The sequence below is a fragment of the Mytilus californianus genome, unplaced genomic scaffold (assembly GCF_021869535.1).
Source record: "Mytilus californianus isolate M0D057914Y unplaced genomic scaffold, xbMytCali1.0.p SCAF_5, whole genome shotgun sequence".
Lineage (NCBI taxonomy): Eukaryota > Metazoa > Mollusca > Bivalvia > Mytilida > Mytilidae > Mytilus > Mytilus californianus.
In genome coordinates, this window is record NW_026262701.1 from 82,662,942 (window position 1) to 82,690,437 (window position 27,496).

Below are 27,496 nucleotides of genomic sequence, written 5' to 3' on the forward strand. Positions count from 1 at the left end.
ATTTCAGATTGCACTATTCCAAGCCAATCCTCAGCTGAAACAGCTGGTAAAGATTGCAGTTGAAAAATCTTTACAGGAGTTACTTCCTCCTGTTGTTGAAAGAACAATAAAGATTTCATTGGTGACCTGTGAACAAATTATCAAAAAGGTATGAATTTCTAGTTTTATTGGGTAAGATTCAGTGTGGAAAACAACATTGTGACAAAATGTAAAAAGAACAGTAATAAAAAGGGGAAACAAATTGTTTATTCATTAGTTTGATAATGGCTTTACTGAAATGTTAATAGTTCTGTAAATGGTCAGTTATTCATTTATAACACTGTAAAATACCTTAAAATTATACCAGAGTTTGTTTTGATGCATACAACATATATTTATGCAATAATTTGGTAACATTAACATACAGAGCTATGCTGAAAGTTGACATTTTTGAACTAAAAAAATTTTGGAAAACACTTTTATACGCTTAAAATCAAAATGAACTTGAACAAAACAGCAATTCTGATGAAAAAGTGAAACTAGAGCCTCGTTTATATAAACTCTTAATTTTTTCATAACATATTAATGTTTAAAGATGTGATTGTAGAAACATTTTTAATGAACCATTTATATCTGCATTATAAGTAATAAAATTTTGGTAAAAAAAAATTTCAGGATTTTGCATTGGATCCTGATGAGAGCAGAATGAGGGCAGCTGCACATCACATGGTTCGTCACATGATTTCTGGACTGGCTTTAATTACTAGCAGGGAACCAGTACTTGTTAATATCAGCAACAATTTAAAGAGTGCTTTCCTGTCAACACTAAGGGTAAGAAAACAAATAAAAAGCATAGTTTTTAGAATGAACTGAATATAACCTTGTTATGTCCTGTATAGCCTAGGACAGTAGAGGGGCATTATGTTTTCTGGTCTGTGAGTCTGTTTGTCTGACTGTCTGTCCTATATTAGGTTATGTTTTGGTTAAAGGTAAGTTAAGTTTTGGCTTAGGGCAGTTTGTGGTCACTTCAGTTTAAAACTTAGTACACATGTTTATTATGAGGTAAGCTATTTAATATGTTTGCCAAATTAGGGTTTTGACCACTGAACATGGAAAGTATTAGGTTAAAGTTTTGGTTTAGGGAAGTGTGTCACATTAACTTGAAACTCTATATACATGTTCATTATGAAGAGAAATATTTAATTTATATGTCAAATTTGAGTATTGACCTAGATTTCATGGTTCACTGAACAAGGAAATAAGATAGTATGAGTATGACATAGTTTCCTATGGACACATATTTTTGTTTTCATTTTACTTGTCTTCTGTAATGAAAAAATGCAAGACTTTCTATTTGTGTAAATTCCATTTGCAGATAACTTTTAATTTGATGTGGTGTAGCTATAAAAAAGTTTGTTTTAAACTTGTTTCCTTTAAAGGGGCACTAGCTACGAGATATATAAAAAATCTAAAATAGGATTTTTTTTGTTCAATCATTAATGAAAGTGAAATAGTGAAATAATTATTCGCTTTTAGCAGCCAGTATGGTTCAATGGAAGCTACATATTACCGAGCCCATGCCTTGTAAATTGTTTATTTTAGACTTTTAATAGTTTGGATAAAGGTTTTACATTGTTATAAATCAAATATGAGAATTTGAGTCAAATCGGTGAACATGAATTTAACAGCTAGTGCCCCTTTAAATGATATAATAGCTGAAAATGTCTGGTAATTTTATATATAGATAATGAAAAGACTGTTTATTTTTTGTAGATTGATGCAAATTTCCAAGGAGCAACTCCACAACAAAAGGAAATGATAGAACAAGCTGCACAACAAGTAGCACAGGATAATACAGAATTAGCTTGTGTCTTCATCCAGAAAACTGCCATAGAAAAAGCAATACCAGATATTGACAAAAGATTAGCTACAGTAAGTTTGACAATAGATAAGCTTAAAAATATTTCCATTTCATTATAAGCTTAAAAATATTTCCATTTCATTATCTGCTGCAAAACCCATTCATATAATACCCCTAAAAACAAAGTTGGTGGTGGGGGGTATATAGGAATCAACCTGCACATTTGTCAATGTGCCTTGTAAGGACAACTTTTCCTAAACGGCTAGATGGATATTTATGAAATTTTACACAGTTGCAGAACACTACATGAGGATATGCATAAAGGAAAGTGATCATGGTCAAAATGGAGATAACTCAGGTAATATTCTCTCAGAGGTAAACTCAGGTAATATTCTCTCAGAGGTATCCTTATGTAAGTTCATTCACAGTTCTAGTTCGCTGACTAGTTAGTTAATTCTGCTTTCGTCATCTGAATTGAAACAGGTTGATTCATATAACTTTACCACAGATTTACATGACTTCTGTCATATCAATATTGAATTCAATAGTTTATGATTTTCTTAAAAGAAAGCTCTTGTAACATGACTACCTACAAGAAAAATGGATTAGGCTGTAATTTGTGTTGATATTTCTAAAATTGTTGTTAATGTTCAGTGCTTACAACGCTTGCTAGTTTTGTAATAAATGATAATTTTGAAAGTTGAATTAAACTTGCAAGACATTGAGATACTTGTTTTTACATGCTTGATGTGCACATCACACTACTCACATGCACACATTATTAGATGTCCAGTATCGATTTTGATGAGTAAAGAAGTTGAAGTTAAGTGTTAAAGAAACATGAGGAATATTATGTAAATAAAAAGGACACCTGAAAAACATATCTTTAAGCAACATCTAAAGTCCAGAGGCAGATGAAAAAAATAATTACTGTTACTCAAATTAATAATGATGACTAAAATGTGTTCAATTGTTTACAAGATTTGTTAATACAAATACAAAAATTTTTGATTGTTCACATATAACATTACAAACATAAAATATTGTAGGAATTTGAACTTAGAAAACATGCTAGAACAGAGGGTAGACGTTACTGTGATCCTGTCGTACTGACGTATCAAGCTGAGAGAATGCCAGAACAAATCAGATTAAAGGTAAGTAACTCTTCAGGGGATTTTGTCAAAGGATAACTCTATGCATTTGATATCTTTTATGCCTTCTTGTTATTGATATGTTGAAATCCAAAGTTTTAAAACACATGGTAACCTTTTGTGATGCTAATATAACATCTGTATGGATGAGACAGGATTAAAGTTGGGTAAGAAAACACATCAACATCAATACTTCTCACCCCCATTTCATGAATTATTTTTGTTTTTATTTCTGTAATATTCATATGAAATGAACAAGATATCTAGGATAAGTGTTATAAACTGTTATTACTAGCCGTCTTTAAAGCTAAAGTAATAGATAATAGCATAAGTTAATATCAGAAGAAGTTAAACTATTTTACAAGATTTTTTGTCTCGCCTTGACAGAGTCAAAAAGCGAGACATAGGTATGCTGTTTCCGGGGGCGGTGGCGGCGGCGTCAACAATGTATTAGTTTGTAATTAGGTCTAGTTTATGGTGAACAACTAGTGGTAGATCAATGATATTTGGTATGCAGTTGTATTAGCATTGGCACATCTCATTTCCATTGAATTTGTTTGGCCCTGCCCCCTCAGTCATGGTCTATTGATTTTGAAACTTTTGCTTGGTTTACATTTATGAGTTTGTGATTAGGTCAGTTCATGGGGAACCACTAGTGGTAGGCCAATGTTAATTGGTATGCAGTTGTATAAGCATTGGCATATCTCATTTCCATGGAAATTATTTGGCTCCACCCCCTCATTCATAGTCTATTGACTTTGAAACTTTTGCATAGTTTACATGTATTAGTTTGTGATTAGGTCAGTTCAAGGGGAACCATTAGTGTTAGGCCAATGTTAATTGGTATGCAGTTGTATAAGCATTAGCACATCTCATTTCCATGGAGAATATTTGGCCCCGCCCCCTCAGTCATGGTCTATTGACTTTGAAACTTTTGCTTAGTTTACATGTATTAGTTTGTGATTAGACCAGTTTAAGATGAACTGCTAATGTTAAGTCAATGATATTTGGTATGCAAATTTATTGGCATGTGCAAGTCTTGTTTCCATGAAGATTATATAGCCCCACCCCATCATCATGGTTCATTGACTTTGAAACTTTTACATTAAGTTTATTAGTGAATGTTTGTGTTTAGGTTTGTTTAAAGGGAACGACTTATGATAAGTCAGTGGTATTTGGTATGCAGTTGTATTAGCATTGGCACATTTCATTTCCATGGAGATTGTTTAGCCATGTACCTTCAGTCATGGTTCATTGACTTTGAATATTTGCATAACTTACATGTTAAAAGTATTGCTATTTCAATTTCAACATTTGCATTATCAAAATTACAAAAAGACGAGACATATCTCTGTGTTAATAGTTTATTTATTAACAGAGAGAAGTGTATTTCCTTGTTTTCTCTTATTATAAAACTAAGAAGATGTGGTATGATTACCAAATAACGAAGAAGTTAACAAAAATTGGTCATCGTACTGCCTTCAACAATGAGCAAAACACATACTGTTTAGTAAGCTATAAAAAGAAATGACAAATGTAAAACAATTCAAATGAGAAATCCAAAAGCCTGATTTATGTACAAAACAATAAACAAAAAACAAATTTGATATACAGCAACAAACGACAAGCACTAGATTACAGACTCACTTGTAGGTTTGTTTTATTGGCTTTATGTAATGTGTGGATGAAGACTTGTTCATATAATATTTTTTTGTGACAATGTAATCATAGACCAAATAATTATTAAGAAAATATTATTCACAAAATGTTGATTACAGTCAGCAGTGTAGTGTGATGTGAGTTTGCCTTCATTGACTTAGATACCATAAACTTAACAGTACAACATTATGTATCTTTCTAAATATAGGTTGGAGGAGCCACTCCAAGTCAGTTATCTGTATATGAAGAGTTTGCCAGGAACATCCCAGGATTTCTACCAGCTGGAGATCCCTCCTTTCCTCCTGGAGCTGTACCTGCTAAACCACAGCCTGTATGTTTATCTTTTATTGTGAATTATAGTTTCCTCAATTCGCCGTTTCAAAATCTTACGCATTCTGGGAAATATTTTAAAAGCGTAAACCATTACGTTATGATTGGTTAAAAACGTCATTAACAATTGAAATTTAACCAATGACGTGACATTATTTTCATTTTGAAGTAGGATAAATGAAATTACTCATAGTCCTATGAATTCTGAAACGGTGAATTCACAAACAATGAATTTATAGCCGTACTATTTAAAACATTCAGGGCTTACCACAGCAGGAGAAGTGAGTAAGATTTTCATCCTAGGATTCTGATTTTGCCCTGAATATTCCTCCAGGTGAAGTTAAAGTTGCCTTAAATTTTCAGAAATGATGCCCTCGGTTCAGAATTTCAATGAAATAAATATATTGCGTCTTTAAAACTTGATATAAATGATCCCTTATGAATGTTTGACATATTTATTGTAGTATAAATATCCTATTCCCTTCCTTGTCACATGTCAAAGATTATTTACCTGTGTGATCAGGTTATTTTGTCAGCCACCATTTGCCAAATGAAACCTTCATGAAATTTTAAGAAAATTCAGACAGAAGCTTTTTTATGATCAAAAGACAATATTTTAAAAATTTTACTCTGTATTACTGTATTCAGAGTAAAATTTTTAATAAAATATATTTTTGTAACTTTTCCGTATTTTACTGATAAAAGACTTGGCTTTTAACAATCAACATTACGCTTTTACACTGACAGCAGCATTCAGGCTCTTGGGAACCCTTTACAAATTTTTTGATTATCCAGAAAATAGAAAATAGTTGCTATTTTGGAAAAGAAATCATTGATTATAGACAATACTATAAAAGTATTTCGAGGTCTAATGAAATAGCTTAAAATAAAACTTATTAGTGTCATATTTCTTATACTTTCATATAGGGAACATGGGGTAGATCTTCATGTGTCAACATTGCTGAGCTACAATAACATACCAAAATTCATATAGGGAACATGGGGTAGATCTGCATGTGTCAACATTGCTGACTTACAAAAACATACCAAATATCAACCAAGTAGGCTATTAGTATTAGAGATCAATGTATAATACATGTATGGGGGAAAATAAATTACCAAACAGGAATTGAACAGTTTATCAAGGAAAATATGTTATAACATCCTATTAGAGGTATTACAAAAATACTTAACTTTGAAGGGAATGGTCAAGATGGCAAAGTATGCATAATTACTGGCTACATGTATCTCGAATACTTGAGACAGCACAGATGTCACATTAAGATCTATTTAAGGAATTATATGGAGTTGATGTATCCCTGAAGTCTCCCTATTATTTCATGAGTTCTCCTTTTTGCGTACTACGAAGAAGTCTACTCCCCATCAATTTGAAGGGTGTTGACAAAGAATAAACTAGTTTCCAATTTCTGTTTAATGAATAAACTGCCCCTGTTGACCTGGGGTTATTAGGTGGGAAAAGTGTCATAGTACACTAGACACTGATTGTAACCTGAATATATTTGTTTTATGACGTCAAATTTGTCTGGGAAAATGCATTACTTGGACGATTGTGTTTAAGTTTAGGACTAAGATAAATAGATATATAAAATAAATACTTCCATTGATTTTATGGAAAAGAATTAAATATTATGCGGCTTGCTTGAATAATTCATACTGTTCATTCTGTTGTAAAATTATTTTAAAAAAAACATTGCTGCTTGCTAGAAGAAAATTCTTTAGCCTCTGAAAAATCTTATTTTTAGAAAAAATTAAATGCTTACTCCTCTTTTTTGGCTCAAGAAGTGAGGAACCAGGAATTAATTTGGTTTGGCCTTACCATTCCTGATAGGTGCACACTTTATGTAAGGCAATATTTTACAGGAAGCCTGAAGTATACACAATATATTCAATTTGTATTTTGAGCATTTACATTTATGAAATTACTGTCAATGTACAATATGTTGTAAGTGTTAAAATATTGACAAGATAAGATCTAACAAAAAGGCTATATTATTATATTTGTTTTCTAGACATACAGTGATGAATCCTTCCAATTGTTTGAGAGAATTATTCGTGAGATAGAGCAACACGTACAACAGTTACAGATCATGTTCCCTGCCAGTAACCCACAGATCAATCAGCTCCACAGTCTTTTGGAAGCCTTGATCATGCTCAGAAATTCCAGAGAACAAGTTACAGTAGTCAATCTAATACAGAAAGTATGTAATCGGGTCAAATTATCTAGTTTATAACTCTTTTGTTAGAAAATCAAACTGGTCTCCCTAAAGAAACTGCTTATACACGAGAACCACTCTACCTGAGGATAGATATTTGAGTGATGCTCCTCATACAGCACAATCTGTTAAGCCCCAAGTAAAAATAGCTGATTTCAAGTTGGATCCATACCATCTTGCATTGTTCTCTGGTTAATTTCTTTCAGCTTCTGTTCATTATCAAATATAATTGTACCTATAGATGATTGTCTATATTCTCAATAAGTCAAATCTGTTACTTTTCAAACCTCTTAAGTTTGATGTCTCTATAAAGAAAATTGTGAGACTCCCATACTGGTTAAGTTTTGAGGTTTTCTACAGACAGTTTGAGATTTTCATAATTTTGATATTTAGCTTTTGAACAGTCATAACTTATAAAATTTTGTAAGGTGTAAACAAACTAACAAACTATAAAATCATAAATAGAACTTGAAAAATTGGTAAATGCTTGTGGCAAAATCACACAAAAACAATAGATTAAAACACAAATGATATGTTTTGTAAGTCAGTGGTTAGTTTTCTCTCAAACAGAGACTAACAGTGATTTATAAATACAATAATTGAGGATGATCTATTTTTGGAAATGTATTTTATTTACATTTGTAGGCTGTTGAGGGTTTATTAGAACATCTGCAAGGATTATCAGCAGATCAGGAACTCACGTTGAGGTTCAAGGAATGTAACTTGACAGTTCTGAGAGCGCTACAGGAAATGAGAGCATTTGGATTTGGCGGATCTTGGACAAATAAACAAGTAACTAGGTCAGTGGCATATTAAACTTGTTTGTCCTGTTAATTTAGATTAAACAAGGTTTTATAGACCTACCAAAATAAAGGTGTTCCCCTAATCCAGGATGCAAAGATCTTAATCAGTCTCAGTTCATCAGAAACAAACATTACTTTTATTTTGTCATTCTATGTAAATACAGCATGTCTGAAACTCCTCGGGTGTAATACAAAGCTACTGCCTTTGTCTTCAAAATACAGCAAAAGTATGAATTAAGTGATGTTCTAATTTTTGCTAATTTTGTGGTTCCCGAAAAGAACTAAAAACGAGATACTTTTGAAATAAATTTGTCATAATTAAAATGCATAATATATAGTGTAAATATGTGAAAAATAAATATCCATAAAAATGATAAGACAAACAAACAATGGTAGAAGATTTAAACCTGTGAAAATTTATTGTGGACACCACTGCATTCAAATTTTCTTATCAAAATTTTTGAAATAAATTGTGCAAAAGCATTATAAAAAATTAATAGTACACCTTTTTAAGAAGTATTTTGTTTAAACTGTAGATTATATTTGAATATATTATAGGTGTATGATAGAAGCTAATGAACAACACAAATATACAATAGAAGCTGTAGATTGTTTGATACGAAGTCAGCTAGTTAACATGCCCCAGTACGACATGTATCTAGCCCAGCTGATGGAGAATGGTATGAATTATATGGCTGTAAGTCTGGCCATGCAGGTAGTCCAAAGATTCTGTGTTGATGATAAGGCTTCAGCTACTGAGGTAAACATTTATTTCATACATAAAAGAAACAATATATAATGTAAAAAATGTTGGAAATCTGTCTTTTAAATGGCTTTAAAGCTTGAATTTTTTTTAAGTAATATTTGTAAAGGGAAATGTGCTGTTCATTGAGAATATAAATCTAAATGGAATTAAGAATGTTTTCAAATGAACAAATATATTTTAAAACTTTAAATGGGTATATACTTGTAAGCATATGTTTTGGTTATTGTATTGATAAATAGATTTTAATGAAAATAAGAAAATAAAAAGTGGTGTGCAAATTTGGTATATATTTTTTTTTGCAGAGTGACTTTACAAACACCATTGAAGCATTGACAACAATATCTACTCGAACTAGACAATCCCCAGAAGGGTGAGTACTTTTTTACCTTCACATTTTATATGCATTGTCAAACATGCTAAGTGTGAAAAGGAAACAAAATTGTAATAAGATTTTCCTGGCAAATGATTAACTCTTTATCTACCACTGACTGATACATTCACGGTTTTTATCATCGTTCTATTCGCAGTAACTGATAAATCTGCTTGCATAAGTATGTCTTGGGATAAACTGATGTATCCGCTGTTAACAAACTTGCATGTAGTCACAGTGACGGATATTTTCCTAAAATATACCACTGTTAAAACCTTTTTGATTGGACACAACTGTTGGGGAATCCCAAAAGAACCAATGAAATTCTGTTTTACAAATGTATAATCTGTCAACTCGTACATTCCTTTTCTTTAGAAGGTACTTGTTTACACTAAATTATGTTCAGAATGCCTTTTGACACATATACATTTTTGATATGGAATACCAAGGGAAATTTTTCTAAACTTAATATTCATCTTGTGGTTGAATACAAAGGTATTTTGAAGGAGGGAAAAAGACATATTATACATGCAGCACATCATACTTTTACAGTACAGCTAAAAAAACTGGGATACCAGATTTTGTGTTGACATAATTGATTATTTTTAAAGTGATATGGTCTATCATAATGTCAAGATATATAACATTGTATCAGATGATCATGATATCATTCTTTTATTTGGAAACTACATCGTATGATCAAATATGTTCATAGTCAGCAATACTGTTGTTTATACCTGTCTCAAATTGGTACTATTCCATTACACTCTACAGTTTCTTGAGTCATCCTCAAGATGTATATATGGATAACATAATTTTGCCTATAGCTTCTCATGTATATAGATAACATAATTTTGTCTATAGCTTCTCGTGTATATAGATAACATGATTTTGTCTATATCTTCTCATTTATATAGATAACATAATTATTATACCCCCGCTTTAAAAAGTGGGGGTATACTGTTTTACCTCTGTCTGTCCGTCTGTCCGTCCATCCATCAGTCCTTCAGTCCGTCCTTACGTCCTATGAATATTTTTTCCTCGCATCTTTCTCAAGAACTACATTACAAGGATTTCAGGAATTTGATTTCAGGGTTTGTATAAGTCAGCTAGACCGTGTGATGCGTTTTCAGATTCATCACTCGACAACTTCCTGTTTACCGAACACTTGTATCATTTTACACATGATAGCCAAGTTGAAAATTTTCATCACATTTTTCTCAGGAACTACAATACAAGGATTTTTAAAATTTGGTTCCAGGGTTTATATAAGTCAGCTATATTGTTTTCAGATTCATCACTCAACAACTTAATGAACACTTACATATTTTTACACTATTAAAATTATCCACTTGCGGCAGGGGTATCATCAGTGAGCAGTAGCTCACAGTTTCACTTGTTTTGTCTATAGCTTCTCATTTATATAGATAACATAATTTTGTCTATATCTTCTCATAAATGAAAGTTTTCTTTGTATGTATAATATAGCTTGAGTAACTTACTGGAGAATTTGAGACCAAACACTGACTTTGGCTTAGAGAGAGCTTTGGGAGGTCCCACAACTATGATGCAGACTGGTATATTACAAGCCAGAGAGATAGATGATCCTCCTGGACTTCATGATAAAGCAGAACTGTTATTGAGAGATTGGGTGAACATGTACCACTCACCCCAGGCAGGACGTGACAGCACAAAAGCATTTACAGCATTTGTTCAATCGGTCAGTGTTAAAAATAGTTCTTTGAAATGTTGCTACAGATTGAAAAGATAAATAGTTTATCATGATTTCATTGTAGATTATGTGTCTTTTAGTTGAAGATTCAGCAAAGATGGAAAAGTAAAAAGAGTTGAACAAAGAAAATATTTTTGAAAAAGTTACATACTAAGTATAATGATAGTAATCTTTGCTGAAATTCACTTCAATTTGTGCATTTGTGTTTATTTAGCAGGCATCAGAAAAAAATCATATTTCTGCTTCAACTTCTCATTGGAGGATTTAGTGATCAATTAGATAAAACATTTCAGTTTTAGTAACTATGAGATTATTGCATTTGTAAGTGGAAGTCACACTCTTTGTATGCACACTTTAATTCATTTTCTTTTTTATGCCCCACCTAGGGGCATTATGTTTTTCAGTCTGTGTGTCTGTTCGTTCGTCCGTCCAGCTTCAGGTTAAAGTTTTTGGTCAAGGTAGTTTTTGATGAAGTTTGAAGTCCAATCAACTTGAAACTTAGTACACATATTCCCTATGATATGATCTTTCTAATTTTAATGCCAAATTAGAGTTTTTACCCCAATTTCACGGTCCACTGAACATAGAAAATGATAGTGCGAGTGGGGCACCCGTGTACTATGGACACATTCTTGTTTTACGTTATGTTATAACCTATTCATATTTTTTATGTTTTCAGCAGTAATGCAGGTACATCCATACTGTTAAATTATCTTATATGAAGATATATTATATGTGAAATTCAGAAATATGTTTTTCTAATTTTAGATGCACCAACAAGGGATTCTAAAAACAGATGATCTCATTACACGTTTCTTTCGTCTTTGTACTGAGATGTGTGTAGATTTGTGTTACAGGGCTTTAATAGATCAGACCCAGAACCCTGCTATTGTCAGGACCAAATGTTTCTATACACTTGATGCCTTCGTAAGGCTGATTGCACTGCTGATAAAACATTCTGGTGACACTACAAACACAATCACAAAGATCAATTTATTAAATAAGGTAATTATATTGCAATATTATAGGTTCTGGTTTATTATATTATGAGAGAAGAAAATTTTGTTTTAAATGTACACGATGAGTAATTCTTATGTTCTGGTGATTGGCTACATGATGTAAGACAAATTAAAAACATTATTGATTAGTATATACTCACAGAGAAAATCTTATTATTTTTGAATTGTATATAGCATTGTATAGAAATCTTAAGATCAAATCTCATTGATGTCTTGGAAAACATGGATTAGAATTTAAGAGCATTTACAGAAATACTTGATTGTACCTCTTGGAAAGTAAAGACAAACTTATACATATAAAATTATGCATAAACATATTTATGGATTACAGATTACTAGTGAAAAAAAGATTTCCCTTCACAGTGTTCTACTCAGAAATTTCTTATATCATCCTGGTAAACAGGAAATTATGAAATACCTTCTTGTTTCTGGTAAATTATAAGTCAAGCCTATATATTTTAGAATTTTTTATTGGAAATTCATAATATGGAACAGAAATAACCAGATTTAATTCCTATATGACTTTTACATGACGTAGCCTCCATACATGTAGATAAATCTTGACATGACAACCAACAATCAATCTGTCCTATATTCCATGGTTGAATGCTTTTGTTCTATGTGATAGGTACTTGGTATAGTAGCAGGTGTATTACTACAAGATCATGCAGTAAGAAACACAGAATTCCAACAACTGCCATATCATCGTATATTTATCATGCTATTTATAGAACTCAATGCACCAGATCATGTACTGGAAAATATCAACTATCAAGTCCTAACAGCTTTCTGGTAAGAATTTCTTAGTATACTGTAGACTCATTATTATTCGTGGTATACCAATTTCTGTGGATTTAATGAGTACAGGTGAATAAATTTAAATGTTCAACAAAGTACAACTTTTCAATGCAGACTTGTAAAGCCACAAAAACGCATTTTTTCCTTAATCCACAAAAAATGGTATCCGAGAAAATAAATGAATCCACAGTAGTTGCATCCAGCATAGTTTCATTTCTGTCACATAAATAGTTTCAACTGCATCTTAGTTGCCTTTACAAAATAAGATTTCATAAAAATGTATGTTTAGTTGCACGTGTTATAAACCCAGAGAGCTATGTTTAAAGTATATTATTGATTTATTAAATTTCAGCAATACCTTCCATGTGTTGAGGCCTGCCAAAGCTCCAGGGTTTGCCTATGCTTGGTTAGAGTTGATATCACACAGGGTATTTATAGGAAGGATGTTAGCGCTGACCCCACAACAGAAGGTATGTTATATTAAATTTTTCTTGATATATATATATATTCTAATATTTTGACAATGTATATAATAGATTTTGGTCAAAGTCATGATAAATAGTATGAAAATAGAAAAATAAACAACTTGAAATCATAAATGTATTATTATTTAGTAAGAACTAAGTAAGGACTGTTCCATACAAGCATACATGGGACTCCGGGGAGGTCCAGGCAAATTTCATCTATGGGTGGTAGTTAAATACAGTGAATGTAAGAGAAATTCTTAAGTGCCTCTATGGAGTGATTGATGGTCACACCATTTTCAGAGTGGCCTCCCTGAGTTTAATGTATGTTTTAAAGGAATAGTCTTAATACTATATCTTTGTTCTGTCTTTAGGAACAAAACTATTTCAGGAATGTAAATTATATATTCATTGTCTTCTGGATTATTGAATCAAATCAATAGATTTAATGAACTGCATCAGTGTTCTCCCCAGGATTTTTTTAAGGCGCAAAATTCAAGGGCGCGTAACTCTTTTTTTAGAGTGAACGTTTGTGATCTGAAGCAATAAGTCATAAATCATGACATGCAATATGAATTATAATGCTTTGTGTTATGTGTTTAATAATGCAGAGTATTAATGAATTACAAGAATATATATATGAAATAAATTGATTTTAAACACAAAAGTTATTTATATTCAGTCAATTAAAGAAGTCAAAATATAAATATTCATCTCTACTCTCTGCTCCTTCAAGGGATATTGTTTCAAGATAGTGTTATTTTTTTGGACAGTCTGTTCCTCAACTTTGTCTTTATCCTCTTCAGGGTTAAAAATTAAACCCCCACTCACAATAACTTTTGATTATACCCCCTTTAACATTTCTAAGCCATGAAAACTCAGTCAGCCACTTGTCATTGAAACCAGAAACATGGTGCTTGCTTTTATCAATTGCTAAAACTTGAGCTTGGTTGGGATTAGGAAAAGCAATGAAATCTGCTTATACTGACAGTGTAGACGGAGGTGTATTCCCCTTTTCATTAGAAGTCATTGGTGTGAAAAAAACTTCTACTTCCATCATCTACCTTTTGCTTATAATTCACCCCTTTGTTATTTGCAGAGAACATGTTCATTCAGAATTAATAAAATCGAATATGGTTAATATATTTGGTATACAACTTTTTAAAACAATTTTTTTTTATAAATGAACAGCTGACCAGTTTCCGTAGTTTCACATTACGCTTCCGTGCGTATTATTGTTTAATCCTATCTTTGGCGGATAGATATAAACGAAACTTTACAAATTCGTTAAAGTTAAAACCATTGAAATTATTTAGCCAGTGACATTATACAGAAGCTGCGGCGATTCTGTACCCGTGTTGATTGTCACATATTTCCTGACGCACGGATTCACGATCGATGTTCAATGATCATTTTATTTCTAAAAATATGACAGTTTCAGACGAATTTACCTTGCAAGCAACATTTTTTCACTTTCTATTAAAGTAAATCACTCCTCGTTATCTTTAATCAAACTTTATTTTAATTTTTTCAACTACTAATACTTTCATTCATAGTTTTCATAGTAAATATCTTTAGCAATGTGTATTCAAATTTATCATGTGTATTCAACACGTTCATTGGTCGTGTTTAAATAGATTCTTCTTCTCGACCAATGAAAAAAATCGTTATATAAATGGTCAAGTGATCACACACACGATGGGTAAATACAATGTATTTGCGATCTATTTCTTCAATTTCTGCACTAAAGTTTTAAAATTTTTTAATTTTCTTCAAAAAATATCTATCTTCTTGATGATCATTTACGCTATTACCTGATAACATAGTACGATAAGGCTGAGATTAGCGTGGCTCAGGTAAAACTAATTGTCAGTTAAATATTGCGTAACACTGACCGACCCATCAGCGGTGATCAGTAACTTGACAATTTTAACCAACATTTATAATGAAAATGTGAAAATTAACACGCTGCGGGATCAAGTATTAAGGGACAGCGGCCAATTAAGACGCTGCGGGATCTACAAAAATATTATGTAGGTGCTGCGGCACCGCAGCGTCATATCGGCCTGGGGAGAACACTGTGCATGCTGTAAAAAAAAATCTCATCATGTAGTGTCACATACTTCATTCTTATTTTGTTGTACTTCTTGTTATTTTGATTTATTAGAATATAATGATCTATCTTTTCAGGGTTGGGGAATGTATGCTCAGCTTCTAATAGATTTATTTAAATTTCTGTCTCCATTCTTGAGGAATGCTGAACTTACCAAACCTACACAAATGTTGTATAAAGTAAGTTTTTTATATGATTCATATGGAATGTTACGTGGAGGAGTTGTTTTTCCTACATACACAAGTAATATAACTCCGACAATAAAAGTGAATCGTGAAGTCAAGACATGTTGATTTGATCTAATGTTAGGCATTATTTATATTAATTTTTTCCTACTGTAAATTCAGAAATTTTTTAGGACGTTTTTACTATTGCGAAACTGCAACGGGATTGTTAGTCCTCTCAAAACTGAAAAGTCCCATTTTAAATATTGATAGCATTATTTGCATTCAGCATTTCCTGAAATCGCATATTTGTCCATTGTTCAACAATGGCAATAATTTATCTCTCATATTTGTCCATTGTTCAACAATGGCAATAATTTATCTCTCATATTTGTCTATTGTTCAACAATGGCAATAATTTATCTCTCATATTTGTCAATTGTTTAACAATCACAATAATTTATCTCTCATATTTGTCCATTGTTCAACAATCACAATAATTTATCTCTCATATTTGTCCATTGTTTATTGTTTAACAATCGCAATAATTTATCTCTCATATTTGTCCATTGTTCAACAATGGCAATAATTTATCTCTCATATTTTTCCATTGTTTAACAATCGCAATAATTTATCTCTCATATTTGTCCATTGTTCAACAATGGCAATAATTTATCTCTCATATTTGTCCATTGTTCAACAATCACAATAATTTATCTCTCATATTTGTCCATTGTTTAACAATCGCAATAATTTATCTCTCATATTTGTCCATTGTTTAACAATCGCAATAATTTATCTCTCATATTTGTCCATTGTTTAACAATCGCAATAATTTATCTCTCATATTTGTCCATTGTTCAACAATGGCAATAATTTATCTCTCGTATTTGTCCATTGTTTAACAATCACAATAATTTATCTCTCATATTTGTCCATTGATCAACAATCACAATAATTTATCTCTCATATTTGTCCATTGTTCAACAATCACAATAATTAGTGCAAGCAAAATTTCTGAATTTACAGTCTATATAAAATGCTATGTTTGAAAACAAAATTGCTAAGTGATTTATCTCAAATTGAATTTAGGTTTTAGATGACACGCTTGTAAATTTTTCATGCATGTATTATATCTTGGGGCAAATTTTCACTGTTGATCAACATATAATGGAAATCCCTTTAATACTCAGAACATTTTTTACAACTAGTCATAGAATTCTAACTAAATTTGGTATCTGTTTGTAATTATCACAAAATTATGTGATTTTGTGAAATGTAAATTCTATATGGGTAAAAACAAACAAAACAGAATAATCTTTGTTGTTAGATAATTTTCAATTTGTAATGTACCATTTTGTATTGAATACATCTGTAAGATAGGTACCTTTTCACATTCGTTGATATTTTTCAGGGAACTTTACGTGTATTATTGGTGCTACTTCATGATTTCCCAGAATTCCTCTGTGATTACCATTATGCTTTCTGTGATGTGATACCACCAAACTGTATTCAGATGAGAAATCTAATCTTAAGTGCTTTCCCTCGTAATATGAGGTTACCAGATCCATTTACACCTAATCTCAAGGTGGATATGTTGGCTGACATTGCTCATGCCCCAAGGATACTTACAAACTTTGCAAATATGATTCAGCCAGCACAGTTTAAAAAGGTAAAAAACTAATCTGAATAGCTTTGATGGTCTTGTGGTAATGTGTTCACCTCCAATTTGAGAGGTTGTGGGTTGATCTACTGCCAGGTCAATCCAAATATTGTATTGTTATTTGCTGCTTCACTACTAAGCAGGCAGTATAAAGAAATAACTAAAGCAAAGATTGATTGACTCAGAGTCAGAATAATGTGTCTGTGTAGGGTAACTGTAAAAATCTGGCTCAAAGTGTGGGTCTAGTACAAAGCAGGATTCATATTCATATCGCAGCAACATGTTCTTGTCCTGAATATGTATTTGAATAATCACTGAAAGTTAAACAGCCACCCGTCATCATCTTCATCAATTACTTTTTAAAATGCAAATTGACTTGTTGTTTGCTTGCACCTGTAAAGTTATACTGATATCGGATTGGAGATAGTAATAAATAAAACGGTGAGATGTCAATAGAAAGTTATTAAATGAGAGAAGAAGGAAACCTGTGGAATTCACTGATGATCAATTAATGGATGATACCATGTAATAAACTGTATATATCATGGGGCAATGGTAATAAATGACCAAGGGTCGGTGTATGAGTACATCAATACTCAATTCTACATATGGATAAACATCAGTCAACTCAATAACAGACTTGGAAAAAACATTTTACAACACAACATGTTGTGTGTTGAGACTAGAATGAGTACAGAACATTCCCATTATTACATTGGACAATATTTGAAAATGATAAAATCTGAACAGACAAAAAATGTATTTTGATAAGTTTGACACTATTGATGGCAGCACAACATAAGTAAGAAGTACACATTAATGACTGTATAAATCAGCAATAGTATCAAATTATATTATACTTTTTATCTATAGAAATGGTAAAAAAAAAAGCTGCAGTGTTTTCACATCTTTGGATTAAAAACATTAAACATTTAAAAGTTCTAATTGTTAGTTTGTACATGTTTTTAACTTTCTTGTTTATTTGTAGGATTTGGATTCATATTTAAAGACGAGATCACCAGTCACTTTCTTGTCAGATTTACGTTCATATCTACAGGTAAAAAATGTAAGAGCAATCGGGAGGACATTATTCAATATGTACAACACACTTCAAAACACTAGAAGAGTTCTGTAGCAATTATAGTCAAAGTTATATTTCTGTAAATAGAAAATCTTGTGGACTGTAAATGGCCAAAACAATTGAACAAAAAAACTGCTCAAAACATTTTACTACTTGGTTAAAAAAATTAAAAGTATAAACATTTCATTCAACAGTAATTGTTAAGATTGAAGTTATTCCTGATAAATAAAATCTGTCTTTTAAGTAGAAAGAACATTATAATTGTTTGTACTTTCGTATATTTAAACATGTTAAAGTAAATTAAAAGCTTTACTCGTGAATCATCTTTATTTAAGAATAAAAAATGGATTAAAAAGCCTGTTTCAATGTTTGGTCATTTTCAGTTAATCAACTATTTTTTCTGAGAATAAAGTTTGCCTCCCTGCTTTATGAAAAATTCTGTAAATTTGCTTAAAAGGATTAAACAGTACACTTTAAGATTGTTAAATTGAAAAGAATTTGGTCCTGATATAAGGCACTTTAAAAAATTACAATGAATAGACCTTAATGATAACTTTTTAGATTGGAAATGTGCAGGAAGAGGAAACAATAATTGTTGATTGGTTTATTTATTTCTTTTACTATACAACAGCTTTAAAGATATATTTATGTAGTTGATCATTAATTTTCAAATGTTATCTTTACTAAATGAAATATCCTTAAATTTCATTCTTTTGACTATTATTGAATTTTATTTTTCAGTCGAATGAACCAGGAATGAGATATAACATTCCTCTGATGAATGCCTTAGTATTATATGTAGGGACACAGGCAATAGCTTTCATCAATAGTAAAGGACAAACTCCTAGTATGAGTACTATAGCTCACTCAGCTCATATGGACATTTTCCAAAATCTTGGAGTTGATCTGGATACTGAGGGTAATTGTTTATATAGAAAATTAATGTATTTACTATGACACTTTAACCATGTACAAAACTTTGTAAACCTACAATGTACCTTATAGCAATGTTATTTCTTTTGACAACTTTTAAAATATAGCTTACCTTTTCTATTATGTTTGGTATAGATATGTTGTTACTGACAATTGCAACAAATAACTGTTTTCTGTTGTAACACTGCAATTTTTTAACCTCGACAAATTGTATGTTTGGATTTCTGCATCAGTTTTAAAGAATAGATATTGGGTGTGTGAACATGTCTTAACCACAGAATACTAAGAAATTTCAAGTACTGGCATATCACTTTTATTGCTATGGTTCCATCTGTACAGTTACTGGGACAGTGAAGTTAAAATCTCTCTTAATGCAGTAAGAACAAAATGGCCCCTAGCATCAGATTAATTATTGCTTTTTGTCTCACCTTGACGTAGTCAAAAAGCGAGACATAGGCGGCGGGGGCGCCGCCGTCAACAATGTATTAGTTTGTGATTAGGTCTAGTTAATGGTGAACCACTAGTGGTAGGTCAATGATATTTGGTATGCAGTTGTATTAGCTTTGGCACATCTCATTTCCATGGAGATGATTTGGCCCTACCCCCTCAGTCATTGTCTATTGACTTTGAAAATTTTGCTTAGTTTATATGTATTAGTTTGTGATTAGGTCACTTTATGGGGAACCACTAGTGGTAGGGCAATGATATTTGGTATGCAGTTGTATAAGCATTTGCAAGTCTCATTTCCATGGAGATTATTTGGCTCCGCCCCCTCAGTCATGGTCTATTGACCTCAAAACTTTTGCTTAGTTTGCATGTGTAGTAGCACTTTCTAGGGCTAATAAACACAATACTTTCTTCTGAGGTGGATTCGTTTTATTTCTTGACAAAATCAGGATAATAACAATAACTAAATAAATACCCTACAAAATGAATACAATAGTAAGATTCTGACCGTTTATCGAATAAATAATCTAGTACATAGGTTTCTATTCATGTAATGTGATAAACAAATGTTTTACTAATAGAAATAGAAATAAATCTGTTCTGCATGTATTTACAACAATATTCTTATATTGTTGAGCGTATCTGACAAAGTTTAGTCCATATGCACCTAACGACTCATATTAATAATATAAACAAGTCTAATATACGAAAAATGACAAAAACGGTTAACGCAAACTTTAACATAAGCAAATTAACAAAACTAAAAGCAAAAGCTGCATGCTGTATAAATGCCGTAAGCATAAAGTAGCAACAAATAAAAATACGAACATTACAAAAATAACACTTAGCTTATAACAAATAAACAAATTGTAATCCATGTTTTACTGTAATAATCCACCTGTTTAGGATATGTACATTTAGTTAAGATAATCAATCAATACCACATAACTTTTATTACGTTTATATCTGTACCTTTAAAATTATTTAAAGCATTCGTACCGGAACACTCGAATTCTCATACAGTGTATTAAATTAATTCTTTACCAAATTAGTTAAAGTACTTTATTTATGAAAATATGAAAATAACGTCTCTTAAATCATTTAATCAAACAGATAATACTTTACTGTACTTTATCTATTTTTTATCATTTTAAAGCATTCATCTCCATTCAACATTTACGCATCAGCCTTTCATTCTAAGTAAAATAATAAATATCTGGACTATTAACATATAATTAGTAATAGAGAAAGATAACTGACCTGTATATAGAATATAGAACACTAAGAAAGAATATTACTCAAACTTAGAAAAATATCAAACACATATGTCTATGTCCACCATTATATCAAAAGTGATAACCAGTATGAAGAACAAAAGAAATATAGCACCAAAACATAATGACCAATAGAAATAATGAAAGTGTGCGGTCCAATGAACCATGAAAAGAAAGCCTTTGAAGTAAAATACAGAGAAACAAAAGTTACCCAAACCAGTAGAAAACTTGTCTGTCAATAAGTCCAAATGTCAAATAAGCAAATAAAATGAACTATGAAAATAAAAATACTGATCAATTAATTACAATCTGTAATTAATATACTCATACCTTTAATTAATCAATATAAATCATATAATATACAAATTGGAATAATAGAATACCATAAACTTAATATAAAAATATACACAATTACTGTAAAACCTACAGTCTACCACACATGTATTAGTTTATGATTAGGTCAGTTCAAGGGGAACCATTAGTCGTAGGCCAATGTTAATGGGTATGTAGTTGTATAAGCATTAGCACATCTCATTTCCATGGAGAATATTTGGCCCCGCCCCCTCAGTCATGGTTTATCGACTTTGAAACTTTTGCTTAGTTTACATGTATTAGTTTGTGATTAGATCAGTTTAAGATGAACCACTAATGTTAATTAAGTCGATGATATTTGGAATGCAAATTTATTGGCACTTGCAAGTCTCGTTTCCTTGGAGATTATGTAGTCCCACCTTCTCATCATGGTTCATTAACTTTAAAAACTTTTACAGAGTTTATAGTTAATGTTTGTGTTTAGGTTTGTTTAAAGGGAACGTCTTATGATAAGTCAATGGTATTTGGTATGCAGTTGTATTAGCATTGGCACATCTTATTTCCATGTAGATTGTTTAGCCATGTACCTTCAGTCATGGTTCATTGACTTTGAATATTTGCATAGCTTACATGTTAAAGTATTGCTATTTTAATTTCAACATTTGCATTATCAAAATTACAAAAAGGCGAGACATATCTCTGTGATAACAGTTTATTGTTATATAGCAATACATGTTATGCAAGACCTGCAAACAATCTGTCAGACTGATTCCTGCAGGGTATTTACTAATTAACACATCATTGAGACATTTATAGGAAAACATGACATAGAAAGGCACGGTACAGCTATGTTGAAAGGGCAGTGGAAAATATATAAATGTGTTTTTTAACCACAGTATTTCATAACTTTAAAAATATGAGAGTAATGAATTAGTACATTATCAACCCTTATTTACTAATATTTTGATTGATCATACATTCTGAAATCTTTGAATATTATTGTTTATATTTCAGGTCGATATTTATTCCTGACAGCAATAGCTAACCAGCTGAGGTACCCCAATAGTCACACTCACTATTTCAGTTGTACGCTCCTTTACCTGTTTGTAGAGGCTAATATTGAGGCTATTCAGGAACAAATTACAAGAGTTCTATTGGAGAGACTGATTGTTAACAGGCCACATCCATGGGGCTTGTTGATCACATTTATTGAACTTATTAAGAATCCTCAGTTTAAATTCTGGAACCATGAGTTTGTCCATTGTGCTCCAGAAATTGAGAAGTAAGTGTTTAAAAAATCAGATAACTCTTCCCAGATCATGATGCTTAAAGAGATGGTGAACTACTGTTCATTCATTTATTGTTTGGGGATTGAGGGAAAAATTGTATTTTCAATGATGCTTGATTTCTTTGTTTTGACAAATTTGGCACACAAGCCAATTAGAAATTTTTATTTTGTTGAATACAAAGTTTCATAGTCCACCTTTACTCAGGAAATCTGTGAAAATATTACTCTTAAGAATAATAATGAATCCATGGTATTTTAGTGTGAACAAAAAGGCAATAAAATTTAGGTTTGCTTGTTTTTGGAAGGTTGACCATTATATCAGTATTACCACTGTTCACTATCTATTTTAGGAGTACAATCATTGGTCCGTCAATCAAATCATTAAAACATTTATTATTTCTGTATTTACCATAGCCAGTAAAAAAATCAATGTTCACCTAGCACATAATCAAACTTTAATTTTGTTTACTAACTAAATACTCAAATAATTTCTACTGTAAAAAAAAGTTTACTTTCAAGGAATCTGTTTTTTCATTAGACCTTTTTAGTAAGGACCTTGTAAGCATTTTTGCAAACAATCTATACTAATACAACAAATTTCCAGGGCTAATTTGAATAAAAGAGCTATACTGGTATATTCTGATGACCTCAGGCAGTTTTATGGTAATTTAAAGAAATTATGTCATTCTCCAATACCACTCATGGATTGAGGAACAGGAATATCTTGAAATCTTGAAATCGATTTATATAATTTTCACACAAGATTTCCAAAATTCCAAAATGATATTTAAATCTTACACATTGTTTTGATAGACTTGAACTGAATTGCATTATGAAAATACCAGATATGAGACCAATATAAAAATAAGTAGATGTGGTATGATTGTCAATGAGAACTATCTACCAGACTTCAAATAATGTAGATTTAAGCAATAATAGGACACCTTACAGACTTCATAAATGAGCAAAACGCACACTGTATAGTCCGCTTCTAAAGGCCCTGATGTGACAAATGTGAAACAATGTCTGATATACATATATGATTGAAATGGGATATTGTCCAATCTATTTTCTTTTGTTTTGCAGATTATTTGAGTCTGTAGCCAGATCTTGTATGCAGCCAAAGTCTGGTGGATCAGGCAATACACAAAATCTGAGAGAAACTGACACCACAGAACTTCACTGATTTACAAATCATGGCGTCACACTAGACAATAAATCCGTCAAATTTTCATTGTTGTTAATTGTTGTGAACATTTTTAAGAACTTTTTGAAGGATTATGAAGACTTTTGTATTTATTTTTGTGAAATGACATCAAGAGAAGATATATTTTGTTGAGAGTACATCAAATTGGGCCACTAAGTAACTTGTTTCATTTGTAAATATGGTGTCAGATCATGACTCTGACTACAATGACTATTGTTGACAAAGATGTGTTGAGTGTCAATACTTCCCCAAATTTGTTTGAATAAATTATAACATATTTGAAATCTTTGTTTTTTTATGTGATTTATATTAGACTTGGGATGAAATAGTTATTTCTCACACATACAATTCATATCCAAACATTTTAAACCACTTCAGTAGTCTCATTGAATCAAGTTTGCCTCAAGCGTGGGAGGTCATGGGTTCGAACCCCAGCCAGATCAAACAGAAGACTTTAAAATTGGTATATGCCACTTCTTCGCTAAGCATGCATATTATGGAGTAAGAGCAAATACTGGTTGGCTTTGAGTCAGAATGATGTGTCCGGGTAGGGTGACATGTCTTACTGCGGATTGTTACCGTGTCAACCAGCAAGTTTAAAATCTGGCTTAGTCTGTCAGTCTACTACAAAGCAGGGTTCATATTCCTATCATATTAACATGTTCTCGTCCTGAATATGCATTTAATATGCCACTGGACTTTAAACAGCCATCCATCCAAACAATTAACAGAGCTAAGTTACTGTAAATTCAGAAATTATTGCAAGGTTTTTATATGACCGCAAACAAATTTTTGTGGTCGTATATTGGTATGACATTGGCGTCGGCGTCGTCGTCCAAAGATGCATTAGTTTTCGCACTCTAACTTTAGTTTAAGTGAATGGATCTCTATGAAATTTTACCATAAGGTTCAATACCACAAAAGGAAGGTGGGGATTGATTTTGGGGGTTATGGTACCAACAGTTAAGGAATTAGGGGCCAAAAAGGGGCCAAAAATAAGCATTTTCTAGTTTCCAGACAATAACTGTGGAACTGTGTATGGATCTCTCTGAAATTATACTACAAGTTTCCATACCACAAAGGGATGGTTAGGATTTGCTTTGGGGGGTTATTGCTCAAACCGTTAAAGAATTATGGGGCAAAAAAGGGGGAAAAACAAGGTTGTCCTCATTAATGGACAAATACTTTAGTACAAAACATAATTTAAAGCAGTGTAAGGGAGATAAATCAAATACATCATTGAAATTATCTCCCTTACACTGCTTTTAAATTATGTATAAAGTAATGGGTAATGAACAATTAAGATAATTTAAAACAGTGTAAGGGAGGTAATCCAAATACAACGTTTTGGTTACTTCCCTTACACTGCTTTTAAATAATGTTTAAAGAAATGCATATTTATAAAGGAAGACCAGTATGGCGCATTAGATTTGTAAAATCTTTGACCACATTTATTTATTTGTTATGCCGAATCTAACCATGTATTTAGATTTTTAATTTTGGGTCCAGTTTTCAAATTGGTCTACATTAAGGTCCAAAGGGTCCAAAATTAAACTATGTTTGATTTTAACAAAAATTGAATATATGGGGTTCTTTGATATGCTGAATCTAAACATGTATTTAGATTTTTGATTTTGGCCCAGTTTTCAAGTTGGTCCAAATTGGGGTCCAAAATTAAACTTTGTTTGATTTCAACAAAAATTGAATATATGGGGTTCTTTGATATGCTGAATCTAACCATGTATTTAGATTTTTTATTTGTGGAACCCAGCTATCAAATTGGTTCATATTGAGGTCAAAAGGTTCCAAAATTAAACTTTGTTTGATTTCATCAAAAATTTAATAATTTGGGTTCTTTGATATGCCAAATCTAACCGTGTATATAAATTTTTAATTTTGGGTTCCATTTTTTAAATTGGTCTACATTAGGGTCCAAAAGGTCCAAAATTAAACTTAGTTTGATTTTAACAAAAATTGAATTCTTGGGGTTCTTTGATATGCTGAATCTAAACATGTGTTTAGATTTTTGATTATGGGCCCAGTTTTCAAGTTGGTCAAAATTGAGGTGTTGTAATTTAAAAATACCCGTAGAAACCGGAAGGTGGACAAACATTACAAAAGAAGAAAGAATATGCCACTTATGTCATAAAGGAATTGGCACTAAATTTCATTACCTTTTTGAGTGTCAGTTTCCGACAGTCGTAATAATACGAAACAAACATATTCCTATTTACTTTACTAGATATCCATGTTATCAAAAAATGATAGGCTTATTGTCACTAAGTAATGTAAAAGTGTTAAAAAATCTAACACTTTTTATTAGTAAACTTAAGAACATTTTGTAAAATGATTGTTAAAAAATGTATTTTATATGTTTTTTCCTTTGTTATACCCACCATTTTTTTTTTTTTTTTTTGTATTGTTTGTATATATGTAAATATTGTATTCCTCTTGTTACACGTATGTATTGTGTCTGAGTGATCAAATAAAAGTTGAGAAAGTTGGTCCAAGTTGGAGTCCAAAATTGAACTTTGTTTGATTTCAACGGAAATTGAATATATGGGGTTCTTTGATATGCTGAATCTAAACATGTATTTAGATTTTAGATTTTTGGCCCAGTTTTCGAGTTGGTCCAAATTGGGGTCCAAAATTAAAGTTTGTTTGATTTCAACAAAAATTGAATATATGGGGTTCTTTGATATGCTGAATCTTACCATGTATTTAGATTTTTTATTTGTGGGCCTGCTATCAAATTGGTTCATATTGAGGTCAAAAGGGTCCAAAATTAAACTTTGTTTGATTTCATCAAAAATTGAATTATTGGGGTTCTTTGATATGCTGAATCTAACTGTGTATTTCAATTTTTAATTTTGGGTCCCGTTTTTATACAACCGCAAAAAAATTTTTGTGGTTGTATATTGGTATGACGTTGGCGTCGTCGTCGTCGTCCGAAGACACATTAGTTTACGCACTCAAACTTTAGTTTAAGTGAATGGATCTCTATGAAATTTTACCATAAGGTTCAATACCACAAAAGGAAGGTGGGGATTGATTTTGGGGGTTATGGTACCAACAGTTAAGGAATTAGGGGCCAAAAAGGGGCCAAAAATAAGCATTTTTGTAACTTCAAGACATAACTTGTGTGTAAGTGTATGGATCTCTCTGACATTGTACCACAAGGTTCCATATCCCAAAGGGAATGCTGGGATTGATTTTGGGGGTAATTGCCTTCAAATTTTAGGAACTAGGGGCCAAAAAGGGGCAAAAAACAAGCATTTTTCTAGTTTCATGACAATAACTTGTGTGTAAGTGTATGGATCTCTCTGACATAGTACCACAAGGTTCCATATCACAAAGGGAATACTGGGATTGATTTTGGGGGTAATTGCCTCCAAATTTTAGGAATTAGGGGCCAAAAAGGGGCAAAAAACAAGCATTTTTCTAGTTTCATGACAATAACTTGTGTGTAAGTGTATGGATCTCTCTGACATTGTATCACAAGGTTCCATATCACAAAGGGAATGCTGGGATTAATTTTGGGGGTAATTGCCTTCAAATTTTAGGAATTAGGGGCCAAAAAGGGGCAAAAAAACAAGCATTTTTCTAGTTTCATGACAATAACTTGTGTGTAAGTGTATGGATCTTTATGAAATTGTACTACAAGGTTCCATATCACAAAGGGAAAGCTGGGATTGATTTTGGGGGTAATTGCCCAAAATTTTAGGAATATGGGGCCAAAAAGGGGCCAAAAATAAGCATTTTTCTAGTTTCCAGACAATAACTTGTGTTCAGGTGTATGGATCTCTCTGAAATTGTACTGCAAGGTACCATACCACAAAGAAAAGGCT

At 31.7% G+C, this 27,496-nt stretch overlaps 1 protein-coding gene across 4 annotated transcripts in view; it reads left to right on the forward strand.

Annotated features, from left to right (window-relative positions):
* The window catches only part of LOC127703183 (CCR4-NOT transcription complex subunit 1-like), a 62,441-nt gene extending 38,509 nt beyond the window's left edge, over nucleotides 1-23,932 (forward strand). For 2 of the 4 annotated variants that reach the window (XM_052207709.1, XM_052207711.1), the window contains exons 31-49: nucleotides 8-148; nucleotides 655-810; nucleotides 1,753-1,911; nucleotides 2,890-2,994; nucleotides 4,859-4,981; nucleotides 7,011-7,199; nucleotides 7,860-8,014; nucleotides 8,576-8,777; nucleotides 9,086-9,153; nucleotides 10,642-10,873; nucleotides 11,654-11,890; nucleotides 12,533-12,696; nucleotides 13,055-13,172; nucleotides 15,357-15,458; nucleotides 16,858-17,115; nucleotides 18,095-18,172; nucleotides 18,929-19,106; nucleotides 22,168-22,435; nucleotides 23,528-23,932. In XM_052207709.1, the coding sequence (XP_052063669.1) occupies nucleotides 8-148; nucleotides 655-810; nucleotides 1,753-1,911; nucleotides 2,890-2,994; nucleotides 4,859-4,981; nucleotides 7,011-7,199; nucleotides 7,860-8,014; nucleotides 8,576-8,777; nucleotides 9,086-9,153; nucleotides 10,642-10,873; nucleotides 11,654-11,890; nucleotides 12,533-12,696; nucleotides 13,055-13,172; nucleotides 15,357-15,458; nucleotides 16,858-17,115; nucleotides 18,095-18,172; nucleotides 18,929-19,106; nucleotides 22,168-22,435; nucleotides 23,528-23,627 (3,033 nt within the window). In that variant the 3' untranslated portion in view covers nucleotides 23,628-23,932. The remainder of the gene's footprint in view (nucleotides 1-7; nucleotides 149-654; nucleotides 811-1,752; nucleotides 1,912-2,889; nucleotides 2,995-4,858; nucleotides 4,982-7,010; nucleotides 7,200-7,859; nucleotides 8,015-8,575; nucleotides 8,778-9,085; nucleotides 9,154-10,641; nucleotides 10,874-11,653; nucleotides 11,891-12,532; nucleotides 12,697-13,054; nucleotides 13,173-15,356; nucleotides 15,459-16,857; nucleotides 17,116-18,094; nucleotides 18,173-18,928; nucleotides 19,107-22,167; nucleotides 22,436-23,527) is intronic. The other 2 variants (XM_052207710.1, XM_052207712.1) reach the window with 1 other exon arrangement.
* The last annotated feature ends 3,564 nt before the right edge of the window (nucleotides 23,933-27,496 follow it).